The sequence below is a fragment of the Limulus polyphemus genome, unplaced genomic scaffold (genome assembly GCF_000517525.1).
Source record: "Limulus polyphemus unplaced genomic scaffold, Limulus_polyphemus-2.1.2 Scaffold1232, whole genome shotgun sequence".
Taxonomy (NCBI): Eukaryota; Metazoa; Arthropoda; class Merostomata; order Xiphosura; family Limulidae; genus Limulus; species Limulus polyphemus.
In genome coordinates this window covers 117,013-131,643 of record NW_013666842.1, presented here as the reverse complement: position 1 = coordinate 131,643, position 14,631 = coordinate 117,013, and the positions used below count along the sequence as shown (strand labels likewise).

Below are 14,631 nucleotides of genomic sequence, written 5' to 3'. Positions count from 1 at the left end.
ATTAATCTGGGATTTGATTCTGCGTGATGGACAAAGCAGATAGCCCAATGTGGCTTTTCTTAAAAAATACAATACAACTGTTGTGTGACTTAATGGCATTCTACAAGCAATACAAATAAGTAAAATTAATGCCTTAGAAACATTAACACTCAAAATAATACAATAAATTTTTTAAAATTATTTTACTGTTCTTGTATATGTGTGTTTTAATTTAAAAATCATTTTAATTGCTCATGGTGTATTTTTCCTCTGTAAACAAATAGTACGTGTTATTTGTAGGTTGAGAAAATGGAGATTATACGCTGTCGAGAGTTACTCACCCAGATTTTAACTCCTCATTACTGCCATGACCATTTTGTTACTATTAGACAAAGTCAGGCTGCAAAATGTAAGGTATGTAGAATAAATTTTTTGTCAAATTTTTAAGTTTAATCTACATATCCTCATACTTATTTTTCAAATCATTTCAGATTTCCAATTTCTAACCATCAAAGTCACCATGGGGTCTTCTGGAGAAATTTATTATGAACAATTTAGTTCTAAAAATTAGTTTTAGTTATGTTTGCATATGGTTACTTGAACACTTTAATTATGTAATAAGCTTGATATTTAATCACAGAAATATGATAAACCTTACTAATGATGATTTGCATGCACTGTTTTTAGGTGTTGCACAGACAGTGTTTATGTGTCTAATGATGACAGTGTCAGTTTGTTGATGTTCTACAGACAGTATAGGAGTTAATTTTGATGAAATTGTGAGATTGTTGATGTTGCATAGACAGTGTAGGAATTAATCTTAATGAAAATGTGAGAAGGTTTATGTTGGACAGGTAGTGTAGGAGTTAATTTTGATGAAAGTGTGAGATTTTTGGTGTTCCACAGACCGTATATAAGCCAATTTTGATAAAAGTGTGAGATTGTTCTTGCCCCACAGATGGTGTTGTTGATATGAACTTGTAGATCTCAAACTAGGATTCTATTAACTTCTCACAATATAGTGAAAACTAAGATGACATAATGGATGTTTGATTTTTGAAAGAGGGATAGTGAGATGAGTTGATAAAAAAATTATTGAAATATTTTTCTCAGTTTCACTTCCTTTCATTGAATGATCGAAAAATTGGGTATTTGTCTTTTATTTTTAACAGACAGAACCACAATAATATAGAAGATAATGCAAAGTGGATGTACAGAAATGATTTAACAGTCAGATTCTTTGAAAAAATAGCTTTTATTTATGTGCCTATAGCCATTTAATTTATCCCATTTATCTCTCTGTGGAAAAAGGAAAGATTCTACTTCAGCAGTAGCTGTTTTAGTTGGCATTTTAATTATCCCAAATTATATCAATTAAATAGAAATCCTTAAGAATGCATGTGTTTTGTAAAGGTCCAATATGGTACATTAGCTATTCTCATTCAGTGCTGCCTTCTATATGCAATTTTTTTTTGCATGCCACAAGTCTTGAACTCCCACATACCCCATGATCAACGTGGTTCAACTGCATCTAGCACGTAAATCATCATGCAACAACCCTCCACCAATAGGAGTGCAACACACCCTCCTGATGCATGTGACTCCTTCTATTCAATTCTACCGAACTATCACTTCTTGTTAGGCAGTGATTGAGTGCAGATGTTTTTCAATTATGCTCATTTCATGTCTTCATTTCTTTCTTTTTTTGCATGGTGATTTACTTGATTTATTCATTTGCTACAGTTAGTTTTTTTCTGTAATAGTTTGCCGTGATAACATACCTTTGTTCATTGATTTATTTATTTTTTTCTCATTTTCAACTTCTTCATGGTTTATGGTGAATTCCAAAGTTTGCTCTACAAATTCTGATATTATTACTGCTTCTTTGAGTACCATTACTGGCGTCAGGTCTGAGGAAGGGAATCTTGATTGTTTAATTGAGAATTTTTCAGTTATTTGTCAGATTGATTGATTGTTATATGAGATGTCCTTTTTCTCCTGTCAGTGTTTGAGTTCCTCCTGCATTTTCTGAACCTGTTCATGATGCGGAGGATTTTGACAGTTCTTTTCCTTTCTCATAACTTTGCCATGTTTTCCTATACATCTCTTATGAGATTTACTAGACCTAACTCTGCATTTTCCGATATGCTCGCTCAGATGTGTTCCATTTTCCTATGATACTGTTCTTTCCTTTTTATGTAACACCTGTCATTAGGGTCCTTTTTTTTTCATATTTCCCTGTGTCCCTGATAAACCTATCCATTTCTTCCATGTTCATTTTCCCACCTTTGTCTTACCCTTACAGCTCTCCTGCAGTACTTGTCCAACATAACCTCCTTTCTGAGGCAGTTCACCGATCCCCCAGAGAGTTGTTTGGGGTATACATTTTCCATCCTTCCTCCTCCTTGGCACCATTGTCCTATTCAGCCCTATCCCTTCACACATGGTTTTGTTGCTGTTTGGATTGTATTGGAAAGATGTCTTTTTACAGGTTCATCTACCTTTCCCGTATCTTTGTGACTTCCGGATGGCTCTTTTTTTCCATCAGTTTGTTTTTGTTGATTTTTCCATAGTCTTTATAACCATGTGTGGACTCTGTGAGTCCACATTCAACCCTTTAGTCTTTCATTACTCATTTTCCTCATTCTAATACCATGACCTCTCCCATAACTGTTTCTCGTCCTGCAACCTCCTGTTCTCTACCAGTTCCTATCACTAGGGGTTCAAAATTTTGCTGTGTGTCTCGAAGTCAGGTTCTTTATTGCCAACCATTCCAGTAACTTTCAGGTGGTTTCTTGCCTGCTGGGGGCACTACTGTTTCCTGGGCCATCCAAGTTTTGTCAAATGGATTTTTCATCCTTTTCCTTTCACCTCCACTTTTGTCTCATGTACCAATTTCCTTCCCATCAACTTGGGTTCCAGCTACCTGTCAGAGCCTATCCAAGGTTTTGCTGATCCTTCTATCACAGAGAGCTATCACACCTGTCAACTAACCTTCCCCAGGATTTTACTCCAGGTTTTTTGTCCTGTGATCCATCTGTCCTGCACCAACCAATTTCTGGTTCTTCCCTGATTTCTCATGAAGTCCTGTATTACACTTAATGGTTTATTTTATCCTGAACTATGGATGACCAAGATAGATGTCTCGAATGCCTATCTCCATAATCATATTTCTCAGCATTCCATACGCTATCCTTGTTTGTTCACTACAGGGTTGATTATCAGTTTCATGCTTGGTTTTTTGGACTTACTTCAGCATTGTATAAAATTTATTGGGTGGTCATGGCTTTGGCCCAATTTCTGCATGCTTTAGGATTGTGTTTACACCATCACTTTGACAACTGGTTCTTGTTAATTCATTCCAAACTGGAGTCTTTTTCAGTACACACACATCTGCTGCTAACAGTAGCAACTTGTGTTGTTGGATTCTAAAGTTGGTGAAGTTTCCTTTTACCTACCCACTGTTTTATCCACTTGGGTGTATTTTTTCATCACTCGGGCCTATCCTTCTCTATGCATTTACTACTTCCTTGATTTCAGCAAAAAAGGTTCTGTCACTTTTGAGAACTTGGGTTTCAATAAAAGCCCTTATTCTTTAGGTTGGGTACATATGTGTTCTCTTCATAAATCTCTGCACAGCCCATGGAATCTTGCTCAGGATCTCTTGGATTCCACATTTACCCTTCCTCCTTCCCTTACAGTCTATCTGCATTAGTGTTTGAACAAGGACAGCACAATGAAGGGAATACTGCTTCTTTCACCTCATTCACATTTGCATCAAATCACAGATGTTTATCTCCAAGGTTGGGGAGTGTTGGTCCATCAGCTTCTGGACAATGGTCTCAGGTTGTTATATCTACCATTTTAACATCTTGGAGCTTATGGCAGTACAACATGCTTTGGTTCATTTTCTTCCACTGGTACAGTAACAACATGTCCTACTCCATTCCAACAATTCTACCATTGTTGCTTATTTCAATCACCATGTGGGAACTCGTTTCTGTTCCATTTGTGATTAAATGTTGGACTTTTTTCATTGGGCCCAAACAATGCAGATAAATCTTGTGTGTCATGTTCCATGTGCTTTTCACCTAGTGGTGGATTGTTTTCCAGATCTGACCAGGTTTATCTTGTGAAGTGGTTTTCTCAACCTCCAGTTTTTCAGGAGGCTATGCAGTCAGTAGGGTACTCCTCACCAGGATACTTTTGCCATTTTACTCCAACATAAAGTTGCTTCTTTTTTGGTCTATGGTTCATCATCCTTAGATCCTTCCTAATTCATTGACCTCCTCGTGGTGGGGTTCTTCCAGATCTAGTTTTTCTACTCAATACTTTGGTGGCTCGTGAGGGTCATTCTTCCATCTTGCCTTTTTCTCTTCTGTCCATTTCTCACCTTTATTCCTGGTCTGCTGCAGATAGACTTTTATATACAGTGTTTGCTCTTTGTTGTTCCATTGCCTGCATGACCTTATTTAGTGGTTCCTATTTCCACTTTTCCATACACCATTCATCTATATGTGATCTTTTTTCTTCTACCCTTACAATCTGGGATTGTTATCTGGTTCGTTTGGTCTATTCCTCCATGTCTTTTTTCTTCCCGAACTCTGTTCCAGGTGTCTTCCTTTCAGATCAGCCACCGTAGCTTTTTATGGAGTCTCACCTCTGTCATCCATTGGAGGAAACTTCAGTCAAGCATATGGCCTACTTCTCATATGTCATCTCCCACTATCTTCAATGGGTAGTCGTTTCTTCCTAGTCGGGGTTCTTCTTTTGACCTCTTGCCATCCTTCAAATTTCAGCGAGGCTGTGACTAGGTGAGTTATGTTTGCTATATATATTTTGCCCTCAAGAGGTATGTACCATTTACAATTCAGATCCAGCTCAGTGGCGAGCATTGCCTAATCAGGTATACTTTCTAAGTCTCAAATCTGCACTTATGGCCCAGATGAAATAATAAAAAAACAATATACCCGTGACCAATAACATACACTGTTGAGATGGGGTATTCCATAAGATCACTAGTAGGTTTTACTGGGATATATTTGCTTCATTAATATGCCTTTTTCAGACCATACTAACCCATGGACTTATATGAGTAAAGCAGAAGGGGATAGTCCCCCATCCCTGCTATCCCTTCAATTGAATATACCAAGAGCAGTCTGCTTTTCAATATAGGGTTTTCATAGTTATCCATTGCACTGTCTCCAGTGTTGGCAATCTTCTGGACTCCACTGCATTTTAACTCCTTTTGTTCTTCTAGCAGGGTATGGAAGTCCTTGCCACTTTTCAGTTCCAAGCTGCTGGGGTGGTGGACCATGGAGGTATCCTTCTGAATGTGATGTCTTCCATTCAGTATAGATTAGGGCAGTGGTGTCCTGCGGGTGTAGATGGCATGCAATTCTCCAGTCATGCTCTGCATTCGTGTGGTAGGTCTCAGAGGTTGATGTTGCACCCAGCTTCTGTGTATATATTTTACAGAAGTGATCCACTTCTGTGTAGTAGGACGTGGAGGATGATGTTGCTTTGAAATAGAACCGTTACATTGCAGTTCATCCTTCGATTGGGACTCCATCATCCTAGGATCACCTGGATGTTGATTCCCAGTGAGTGGTTTTGGATTAGAACTGGACCAATCAACATAAATCCTCACACGTGTTATTTGTGATTCCTCATCCTCACTCCAGTTTCGTGGTTTTGCCTCATATTCTCCACCTTTGTGTAGTGGGTCCCGGAGGTTGATGTTGCACACACGTTTGTTCCAAATTTTGTATGGTCCTATGCAGGGGATTATGTTGTTTGGGGCAAAGGTTCTCCCTCTAGTTCTCCACCTCAGAAGTTTTTCCTCTGCCTGAGGCTGCTGTTGTGCTGAGAGTTTCCAGTTGGATTGGATTTGGTTTGATGTGAACTGCCACATTGAAACATCCTTTCATATCATCATTCAGATGTCAGTTTCTCAAATGTATGTATGGTTGTGGATTTGCAAACGTGTCCTGTATAATATATCGGTTTGACATATAATTCTGTTCTACTCAACTTGCGGTGAAGATGGTGTGGACTCTCCTCCTATTACAGGTTGGATATAGTAATCCCGATGCCGCTTGGTTTTGGACTGAAGTTGACCGACTACATATGGTCCAATGCACTCTAGCCACTATACACTGTGGAGCACATACATTTTAGCTTTCCCCACATTCCTATCCCCACCTGGTTTTTTCTCTCCCTATTGGGTTGTGCTTATCCCACTTTCTGCTAATGTATGTGACACATATTTACACAATTGGCATAGATGTATCTGGTACAGAAGTGGTGCAGTCTCTCACCTGTGTTCCTCTCCCAATGGGATCACACTTCATGGGTGTTCTTTGGACGTTTTTCAGGGATACTTATTTCAATCCCTAGCACTGCTCCCTCTGCCTATTCAGTGTGGTATTCTAGCTATACATGTGAGAAATGGTAATGTACCATATCAGTAGTTATTATTTTCCTATACTGAAAATATATTTCTGATAGGTACTTACTTCTGCTCACACTTCCTCGTCACTTCTAGTGTTTTGTACTTGGTTCCTAATCTCAAAGTGAGGTTAAACTGTAATCCAGAGAGCTACAGCTACACCAGGAGGGTGTGTGTCTCACTCCTATTGGTGGAGGTTTGTTGTATGCTTTTGCATGCTACAGCATTGCTGTACTATATTAAACATATGGGGTATGCAGAAGTATTGGCAAGCAAACAAAATTGAGCATATAGAGGGCAGCATTAATCAAGATAAGCCATTATGTGAGAGGAGGTAAATATCTATCAGAAAAAGTGAAAACCTGTGCTTTTTTTTTCTGCCTAATCTCAAAATGATAGTTTGGTAGAATTGAATAGAGGGAGTCCAATCATCAGGAGGGTGTGTTGCACTCGTATTGATGGAGGCCTGGCATGGCTAGGCGGTTAGGGTGCTTGACTCGCAATTCATGGGTTCGAATCCACATCCCACCAAACATGTTTGCCCTTTCAGCCGTGGGAGCATTATACTGTAACGGTCAATCTCACTATTTGTTGGTAAAAGAGTAGCCTAAGAGTTGGAAGGGGGCGGTGATAACTAGCTGCTTTCCCTCTAGTCTTTCTCTGCTAAATTAGAGACTGCTAGTGCAGATAGCCCTCGTGTAGCTTTGCATGAAATTCAAGCCAAACTAAGCCTTATTGCTGGATGGTTGTCGCATGATGATTTACATGTGAGATGCAGTTGAACTACATTGATCATGGACTACGTGGGAGTTAAATGCTTTTTGCATATATACTGAATGAGAATAACTATACATGTGAGAAGAGATAAGCATCTACTGAAAATATATTTTCAGTACAGGAAAATGATAACTTCTGTATAGTTTTTGTCTACATTTAATGCTTCTTATTTTTGCTGTAGTTTCAGAATTATCCATTTTTAGTGGTACTATCAAGTAAAAACACTTTGTCTTCCCTAGATGGAGCAGGCTGATGTGGAAGAAATCTATGACAGCATCAAACGTCTCTATGGAGATGAGGGAATGTTTTTTATGGGTGCAGCTAGAGAACAGTAAACTCTTCATTCCACAAAGTAATGCTGAAATTTACCTTCACATAACTGGTTGTAATTCTATAGAAGGATGCTATAATTGGCTGTAGGTAAAATAGTAGAAACACTAATTCTTTAGATCCATAGCTGTATTTTTTAACAATTGTGATGGTTCTCAAACACATCTCAGTTATCTGAAAAAATATTCTGCCCGTAGATAACTTTTATTTCTATAAAACGATGTTGCAAAGGTGTTGGAAAAAATTTGCTTTAAATGCTGTGTTTTCATTCTGTACAAGAATTAATTATCCACATACCTTCTGACTACCTATGACTGATTTAAAACTAATACTGAAAGTTTTATCATTTTAACCTCCAAATTAGCACTTAGAGTTGATGATTAAATTACTACTTTTCAGCCCAGTAGCAATATATTGCATTTTCTGTATTTGCATTCATAAAAATCATAGCTTCTAAAAGGCACCAAATCTGAAACACAGATATTTCAAACATGAAGCATGTTAACTGCTGATGTGGGTGGGTGGAGAATTTATGATTTATAATGAAATAAAATCCTACATGACTTAGCTGTGTATTATGCCTACAAACTGCACATATTTGTGACTCAAGATTTATCTCCTGTACTAATAACTATTAGTATTATCAAAAGTTTGCATTCAGTGATTAGCTAATTTTGGTATTCTTGCACAGCTATGTTATTTACTTTTTATCTATTTCATTCTAACAAACTTATCCATTTTTTGAATAGCAACCAATACAATCACAAACCTAATGATGTCATGCACTTTTTGCATATAAATAGTATATATTTTACTGTATTTATTTACAAAAATTACACCGTATATACCCATTTAATTACCAGTAAAAGTTTTGTAAATTAATTGCTTCAGTAAGATAAACAAGCAGGGAAACTAGTATAATTACAAAAATATGATACAGTTACATTAGTTAAAGGCATGCAGTCAGGCAAGTCCTCTGGAAGACTAACTGAAAGTTAAAGAATTTACAACAATGACAAAGGAAAGGAGCTCTATGACATAGACTGTGAGAAAGAAAAGTAGCCCTAGCTTTCAGACAATATGTGTATGATTTTATTAGTTTTAGAAGTTTGGAAATTGTAAACAAAAAATGTAGTTGGACAAGTTCAACAGTTTATACCTATATTTTTCATAAATTCCTGCTTTCAAACTATTTCAGTAAGAAATAATCAACAAAGACCATAGCAGCTTTGTTTTGTATGTTGATAATTTTCCTTAAACAGGAGGGAAGTTGAAATATTTTTACTCTCCAAGCAAAAATTACAATTGGAGGGTGAAAATCCAAATTAGAATTAGCAGTTTGGAGTTTTTGTACTTCATCCAATTTAAATTTTAATAAGATTTATTTCCAAAAAATTAATTCAGAACATTTCAGTGAAAGTTTTGTTGATGATTGGAAGGGGAATATCAAACAATTTTTTGGAAAATTTTAAATTGTCATGTGTCCCCATGAAAAGCAAGATATATACTGGGCTGGAAAGGGGTAAAAGAATTTTTCGTATATATTTTATATTAAGAATGCTGTGATTAAAGCATTACTAAACAATTATTTAATCATGAAAGATAATGAAGCAAAATGTGTCTTGATATAGCTGTGTTTTCACTAGTTGTATTTATATTGTTTTGTTGAAACATAAAGAAATTTAAAAATGTATAGCTTTCATCTGGAGTTTAGAAATTTTAATATAATTTAACATTTAAGGTACAAAACTTGTTGAGATGGACTATGCCATCTGGATGTTTTGGGATATCTAACACCAGATGTTTGGGTGATTCACCATTTTCAGGGTTATTTACACTCAGTAGTAGTAGTAGTAACTGAATTAACTATAGTACTGAGATTACCAGTGGGCCAAGAGAAGGCTCATTCTGTTTTCAAAATTGTTAAACCTGGGGGAATCCTTGGAGAGTTTAGGTATACCACAAAGGAACTTGGGATATTATGTTTGATCTAGAAATGTTATACTTGTATTTTTTTTTAACTGTCTGAAAGGTAAATAATCAAATAAGAAATATTTTGACTTAGCATTACTTGTTCAATGTATAATGATGTGTTCTTTGAATTGCTGCAAAAGGATCTTACACATCAAAATCATTTGTTGAATTAGTTAGAAAGATGATATTAGAGTAAATAGTTTTATATGTAATGAGTGGCCAGATGTCAGAATCTATAGCAACAAACTTAAAAGTCTTTTGTGCTGTTTTTATTGTTTATTGTAATATTTTAGAATAGTATTAATTTATGTATGCATTGGATAGTTGAAATCTGTATTGCACAGAATAGACTTTTATCACTTTTATAACTTAACCTTGTATAAATGTACAAAAAATATGCTGTGCAAGATGTACAAAAAAAATGTAAAAATATGTAAAAATGTAAAAAAAAAATTTGTATGATGCACAAAGTGAACAGTTTTAGTTTTCTTCATGTTTCAAATTTTGTTTTCAAGCAGCAGTGTTTAGCATGAGTTTATCCAAGATAACAATTATTGATTTCTTTTAAGTGTCAAAGTTGTTTTCTGTAGTTTTTAAACAAATTGAGTTAATAGATGTCGCTGTGTATTTGATCTTTGAAAATGTGGTGCATGTTATTGTTTTAAAATTTATTGCACAAGTTTTTTTAAATAACGTACACTTACTATCTGATAGAATATTTTATTTCTTTTGAGTTCAAGTCGTAGTAACTGTGGCCAGTAATTTGTGTACATTGTAGCTGTATTTTTCATTCCAATCCCTGTTTATAACTAGTGTAGTTAGGAAGAGTCGAGTTGGAATTAGTTAAAGCTTCCTTTGAAGCCAGTATTGGTAAGTTATAAATAAACTTGTCTGATTTACAAAAAGTATCGATTGATTGAAGAAGTTTTTGAAGATGACTGAACATCTTTAATTTAAAAAAACAACAAAGTACACGGAAGATTGTTTCATTCTCCACAGTCACTAAAGCAGGAAATGCAACTCATTATAAAGCACTTACACAAAATTGTCTTCTAATATAATCTCCATCAACGTTAACATCGTGTTAAAGGGGAAGGTTTTACTTATTAGTAAAGTGGCTTCTTATATGCTATTCAACATTTACCTTTAAAAAAAATCCATATAAAAATAATATAAGATACTTCATCACTTTGTTTATTTAAGAGTGAATTATAACCTACATATTTCAATTTAACATTGATTTTAATCAAGGACAGATAGGCTTCAGTTTCGTTTTTAGATAATGCAAACAAATGACACCCAAAACCTGCATACGTGGAACAGTTGGTTTATGGATAACACCTGCATACTACTGTAGATGTAACAGTTGATTTATTGACAAGAACTGCATAAGACTATAAAAGTAACAGTTTATCGATAAGGCGTGCACGTGATCAGATGTGTAATAGAGCAGCTTAGCTGGCTCACGTGATCAGATGTGTAACAGAGCAGCTTAGCTGTCTCACGTGACCAGATGTGTAGCAAAGCAGCTTAGCTGGTTCACATGATCAGATTTCTTAAAATATCCTAGTCTTTGCACAAGAAAGTAAGTTCATTCTCTTAAATCAGAAAGCGTAATGGAACGCTGCTAATTCTGAAGAACGTGACGTGAATTGTGCTGCAGCTAATTTTGTTTGTTTGTTTTTCGCCACTATACATGTGAGACACTTTACTCAATACCAGAAATTAAGATTAACTAGTTTACTACTGCCACAACATTTTACATCCAACTCTTCATCGAAGTGTATTACTAAAGTGGTGAAACATAAAACTGTAGGTTATCTGAACAGCTCTCATTAATAATCGATAAAAAGAAGAAAAGAGGTTGTGATATTCGAGATTTGGTGGCCGCCTTTAAAATTTATAGATAACAATAAACAGTTTCTGAGTTTTACAAACCAGTTAGCATAAAAGGCCTTCCTCAGTAATAGAACTAGACGATTAGTAAAAATGGCTAATCAATTGATCATCGGAACTTATTCATTGATAACATTCAACTAATCGATTATTCTCACTAGATGACAAAAAAAAACATTATACGCTAATAACTGGGTTTCGATACTCTCAGTTGGCAGAGCACAGACAGCCCATTGTGAATCTTTGCGCTTAACAACAAACAGAATGGTAATAGTTGGAATAAGTGAAAATAGTAATAATCACAAATCTTAATTTCGATTATTTTCGTGAGCCATGACACTAGTCAATAAAGTCGAAAAAATCTGAATTATACGGGCAATATATCGCTTACTGGATAGTTGGAAAACTAATTCAGATGAGTTTATTATTTTCGTAATATTAATCGGTTTAATCGTAGTTTCGATTACTGGATAGTTGGGATTATCCAAATAGGAATAATTGAAAACTAGTGGATTGGTGGTGTGACATAAATTTAAGATACTCTTTACATCACTAACAGGAAGGTAACATACAACTTCTTCCCGATTGTCAGGGTTGAAGGTTCGAATCCAACCTTTTCTAAATTTCCATAAAATCCCATTTTATCCTGAATTTCTACAATGACATGAAACGAGAAATGCACATTTCTATAGATCTACTACTGACAAGTTTTTGTTTGTTTTTTTTTTTTTGCAATATTACAGCAAAGTATAGAAACTAAAAGAAAATATATTACATTTGGAAATACAGGAATAGCAGAAATGTGGTTTGGGTTTGGTTGTTATTTAGCGCTAAGCTACACAATTGGTTATGCGTGCTCTGCTCACCACGGGTATCGAAATCCGAAGTTTAGTACGTCTGTGGATTTTCCCGTTGAGCCACTGGGGGAGAGGCGGAAGTGAGAGATTACTTGTATATGAAATTTGCACTATCATTCATATTTAGCAAAGAAGTATAAACTATGTACATTATTGATCTATAGTTTCTAAGAGCTGAATTAAATATTGTTAATGAATAATGCCTAGAGGCATCGCTAGGTGCTTAAAAGATTCGGGGCTGGTCCCATAGGCGCGGGAATTTTAGCGTTTCAGTATGATATCAATCATGGATTTCTATTTTGATTTTTCAAGGCACCAACTGAGAATTAGGAGCAATGTCAAATAGAATCAGGGCACGGGCCCCGTGTGCCAGTTCCCTGCGACCTCTCTGCTAATGTCTATAACAAATACTTAACCTATAGAACACAATTTTTGGTGCTCAACATTTCGCCTTACAGCTTCCTCGAGAGTTGCCTTTAGTGCTGGTCTAGTGTTCATAATTAGGTATCCGATTGCCCAGCAGGAGACGAACAGAGAAACTGAAGCCTAAACACTAGTTCTAGTTGACAATACATGCTTAAAACTTACACCAGAATACACTAGTCTCACGTTATGATAGGTTACTGCAATGTTGTGGTGTTTGGGGGAATAAAATAATTGTGAAGCTCTATGAATTTTATTACTCAACTCTTAGACCTTGAGATTTTTGCATTTTGCTCTCCACTGTATAGTCACCAAGCTTGTACTGTTATTCTGGAGAACCAGCAAGAATCGTTGTGTAATAAAGACCCTTTTTTTTGGTTAATCAAAGGCATAAGGCACATATTATGAACAGTGACCACCTTGAGTGAGGTGTGTATGGAATCTGGAAGACATAGTGATATAAATCAATCGGAAATTTCATGTAATTATGCCTAGCTTTCTGGCAACACTCCTACCCTCAAGCACTTCTTAACTTCTGTTAAAGGAGCATCCTATATTGGTGGGATAATGACACCGATAAAGCAGGTAATCAAGCCCCAAGCTGAGTACATGCAAATAAGGTATGATCCAGGGTCAGAGGAGTCAAAGTCTGCACAGATTAGAACATGTGCTCTTTACAGACGATCAGCTCCAAAAGAATGATACATGAAATGAACTGTCTAGGAAAGCCAACCTCATAAGCATTTCATTCTTGCGACAAACACAAGAACCCAAAACACGGTAATGTCAGTCATTTACAAGAATGCTGGTACCCCACTCCTTGCAAATGAAGAACAAGGTAAACATTTGTATACAGATACTTTAACTTTAGCTTGGACGAGATATACAGAACCATAAATAAATCTAAAGTTGTAGTTCCAGATCTGGATGATGTAAGAATCTCTCCAAAAACCAACTTGGTTAAGTTAGTATTGGAGTATCAACATGGCTGAGTAACAGGTAGCATCCATGGAATGTGAAATGATGCTTTTATCAGATCCAAACCCATGAAGGATCATTTTCTTTTTTAAAGCAATACAAGAACAGCAAAAGAAACAAGAAAAAAGAGAAAATAAACAGGAAGAACGGTAAAAGAAACAAGAAGAGAGATCACAGCAGTTGTTGGAAGAAAAAGAAAAGAAACAAAAAGAGACTACAGCAGTGGTTGGAGGAGAAAGAAAATAAACAAGAAGAAAGTCTCCAACAATTGAGAGAAAGACAGCACACACACAAATGAAAAAGATTAGTAAATTTCAAAGTGAATTCAATACATTAAAGGGTGATTTACTGTCTTTTACACAAGGAGAATGTACTGGCCATAGACCTAATCAGCCTCAGATAATGGGAAGGCCCCTCCAGACCCCGCAGCTAAACCTTAATGCAGACATCTTCAGTCCTGCCAGAAGTCACATTCCAGACAAAGTGTCAGCAATAGGGGTGATCTAGTATGAAGGAAGCCACAGGAATTCGATGGAAAGGCACCATGGAAAGCATATAGAGCACAATTTGAGCTACTGACAGAAATGATTGGACGGAGAGAGGAGCAGAAAGCAGTGTACCTGGCAACAAGCCTGAAAAGACAACCACTGGAAATACTTGGACAGTTGTCAGCAGACGACAGGCGCAACTATAGAGCACTGGTAGCTGCTCTAGAACTCAGGTATGGAACCCAAAATCAGTCCAAAGTCTACAGGACTAGGTTTAGAACTAGAGTCCGTGCTAAAGGGGAGAGCCTGCAAGAGCTGGCACAGGATTTGGAAAGTATGGCACACAAGGCCTACCTAACTGCACCACCCGATCTCCTCATACTGTTGCTGAGGGAGCAGTTTGTAGATGCCTTGGACAGTCCACAACTAAAGATACAAGTGAAGCAAGCACACCCCTCTACCATGCAGGATTCAATGG

General features: G+C 36.4%; 1 protein-coding gene across 1 annotated transcript in view; it reads left to right on the top strand.

The window, feature by feature from the left end:
* The window catches only part of LOC106462721 (cyclin-I-like), a 36,780-nt gene extending 26,364 nt beyond the window's left edge, over positions 1-10,416 (top strand). The window contains exons 7-8 of the mRNA XM_013922666.2: positions 280-393; positions 7,447-10,416. Of these exons, the coding sequence (XP_013778120.1) occupies positions 280-393; positions 7,447-7,542 (210 nt within the window). The 3' untranslated portion in view covers positions 7,543-10,416. The remainder of the gene's footprint in view (positions 1-279; positions 394-7,446) is intronic.
* Positions 10,417-14,631: the final 4,215 nt, after the last annotated feature.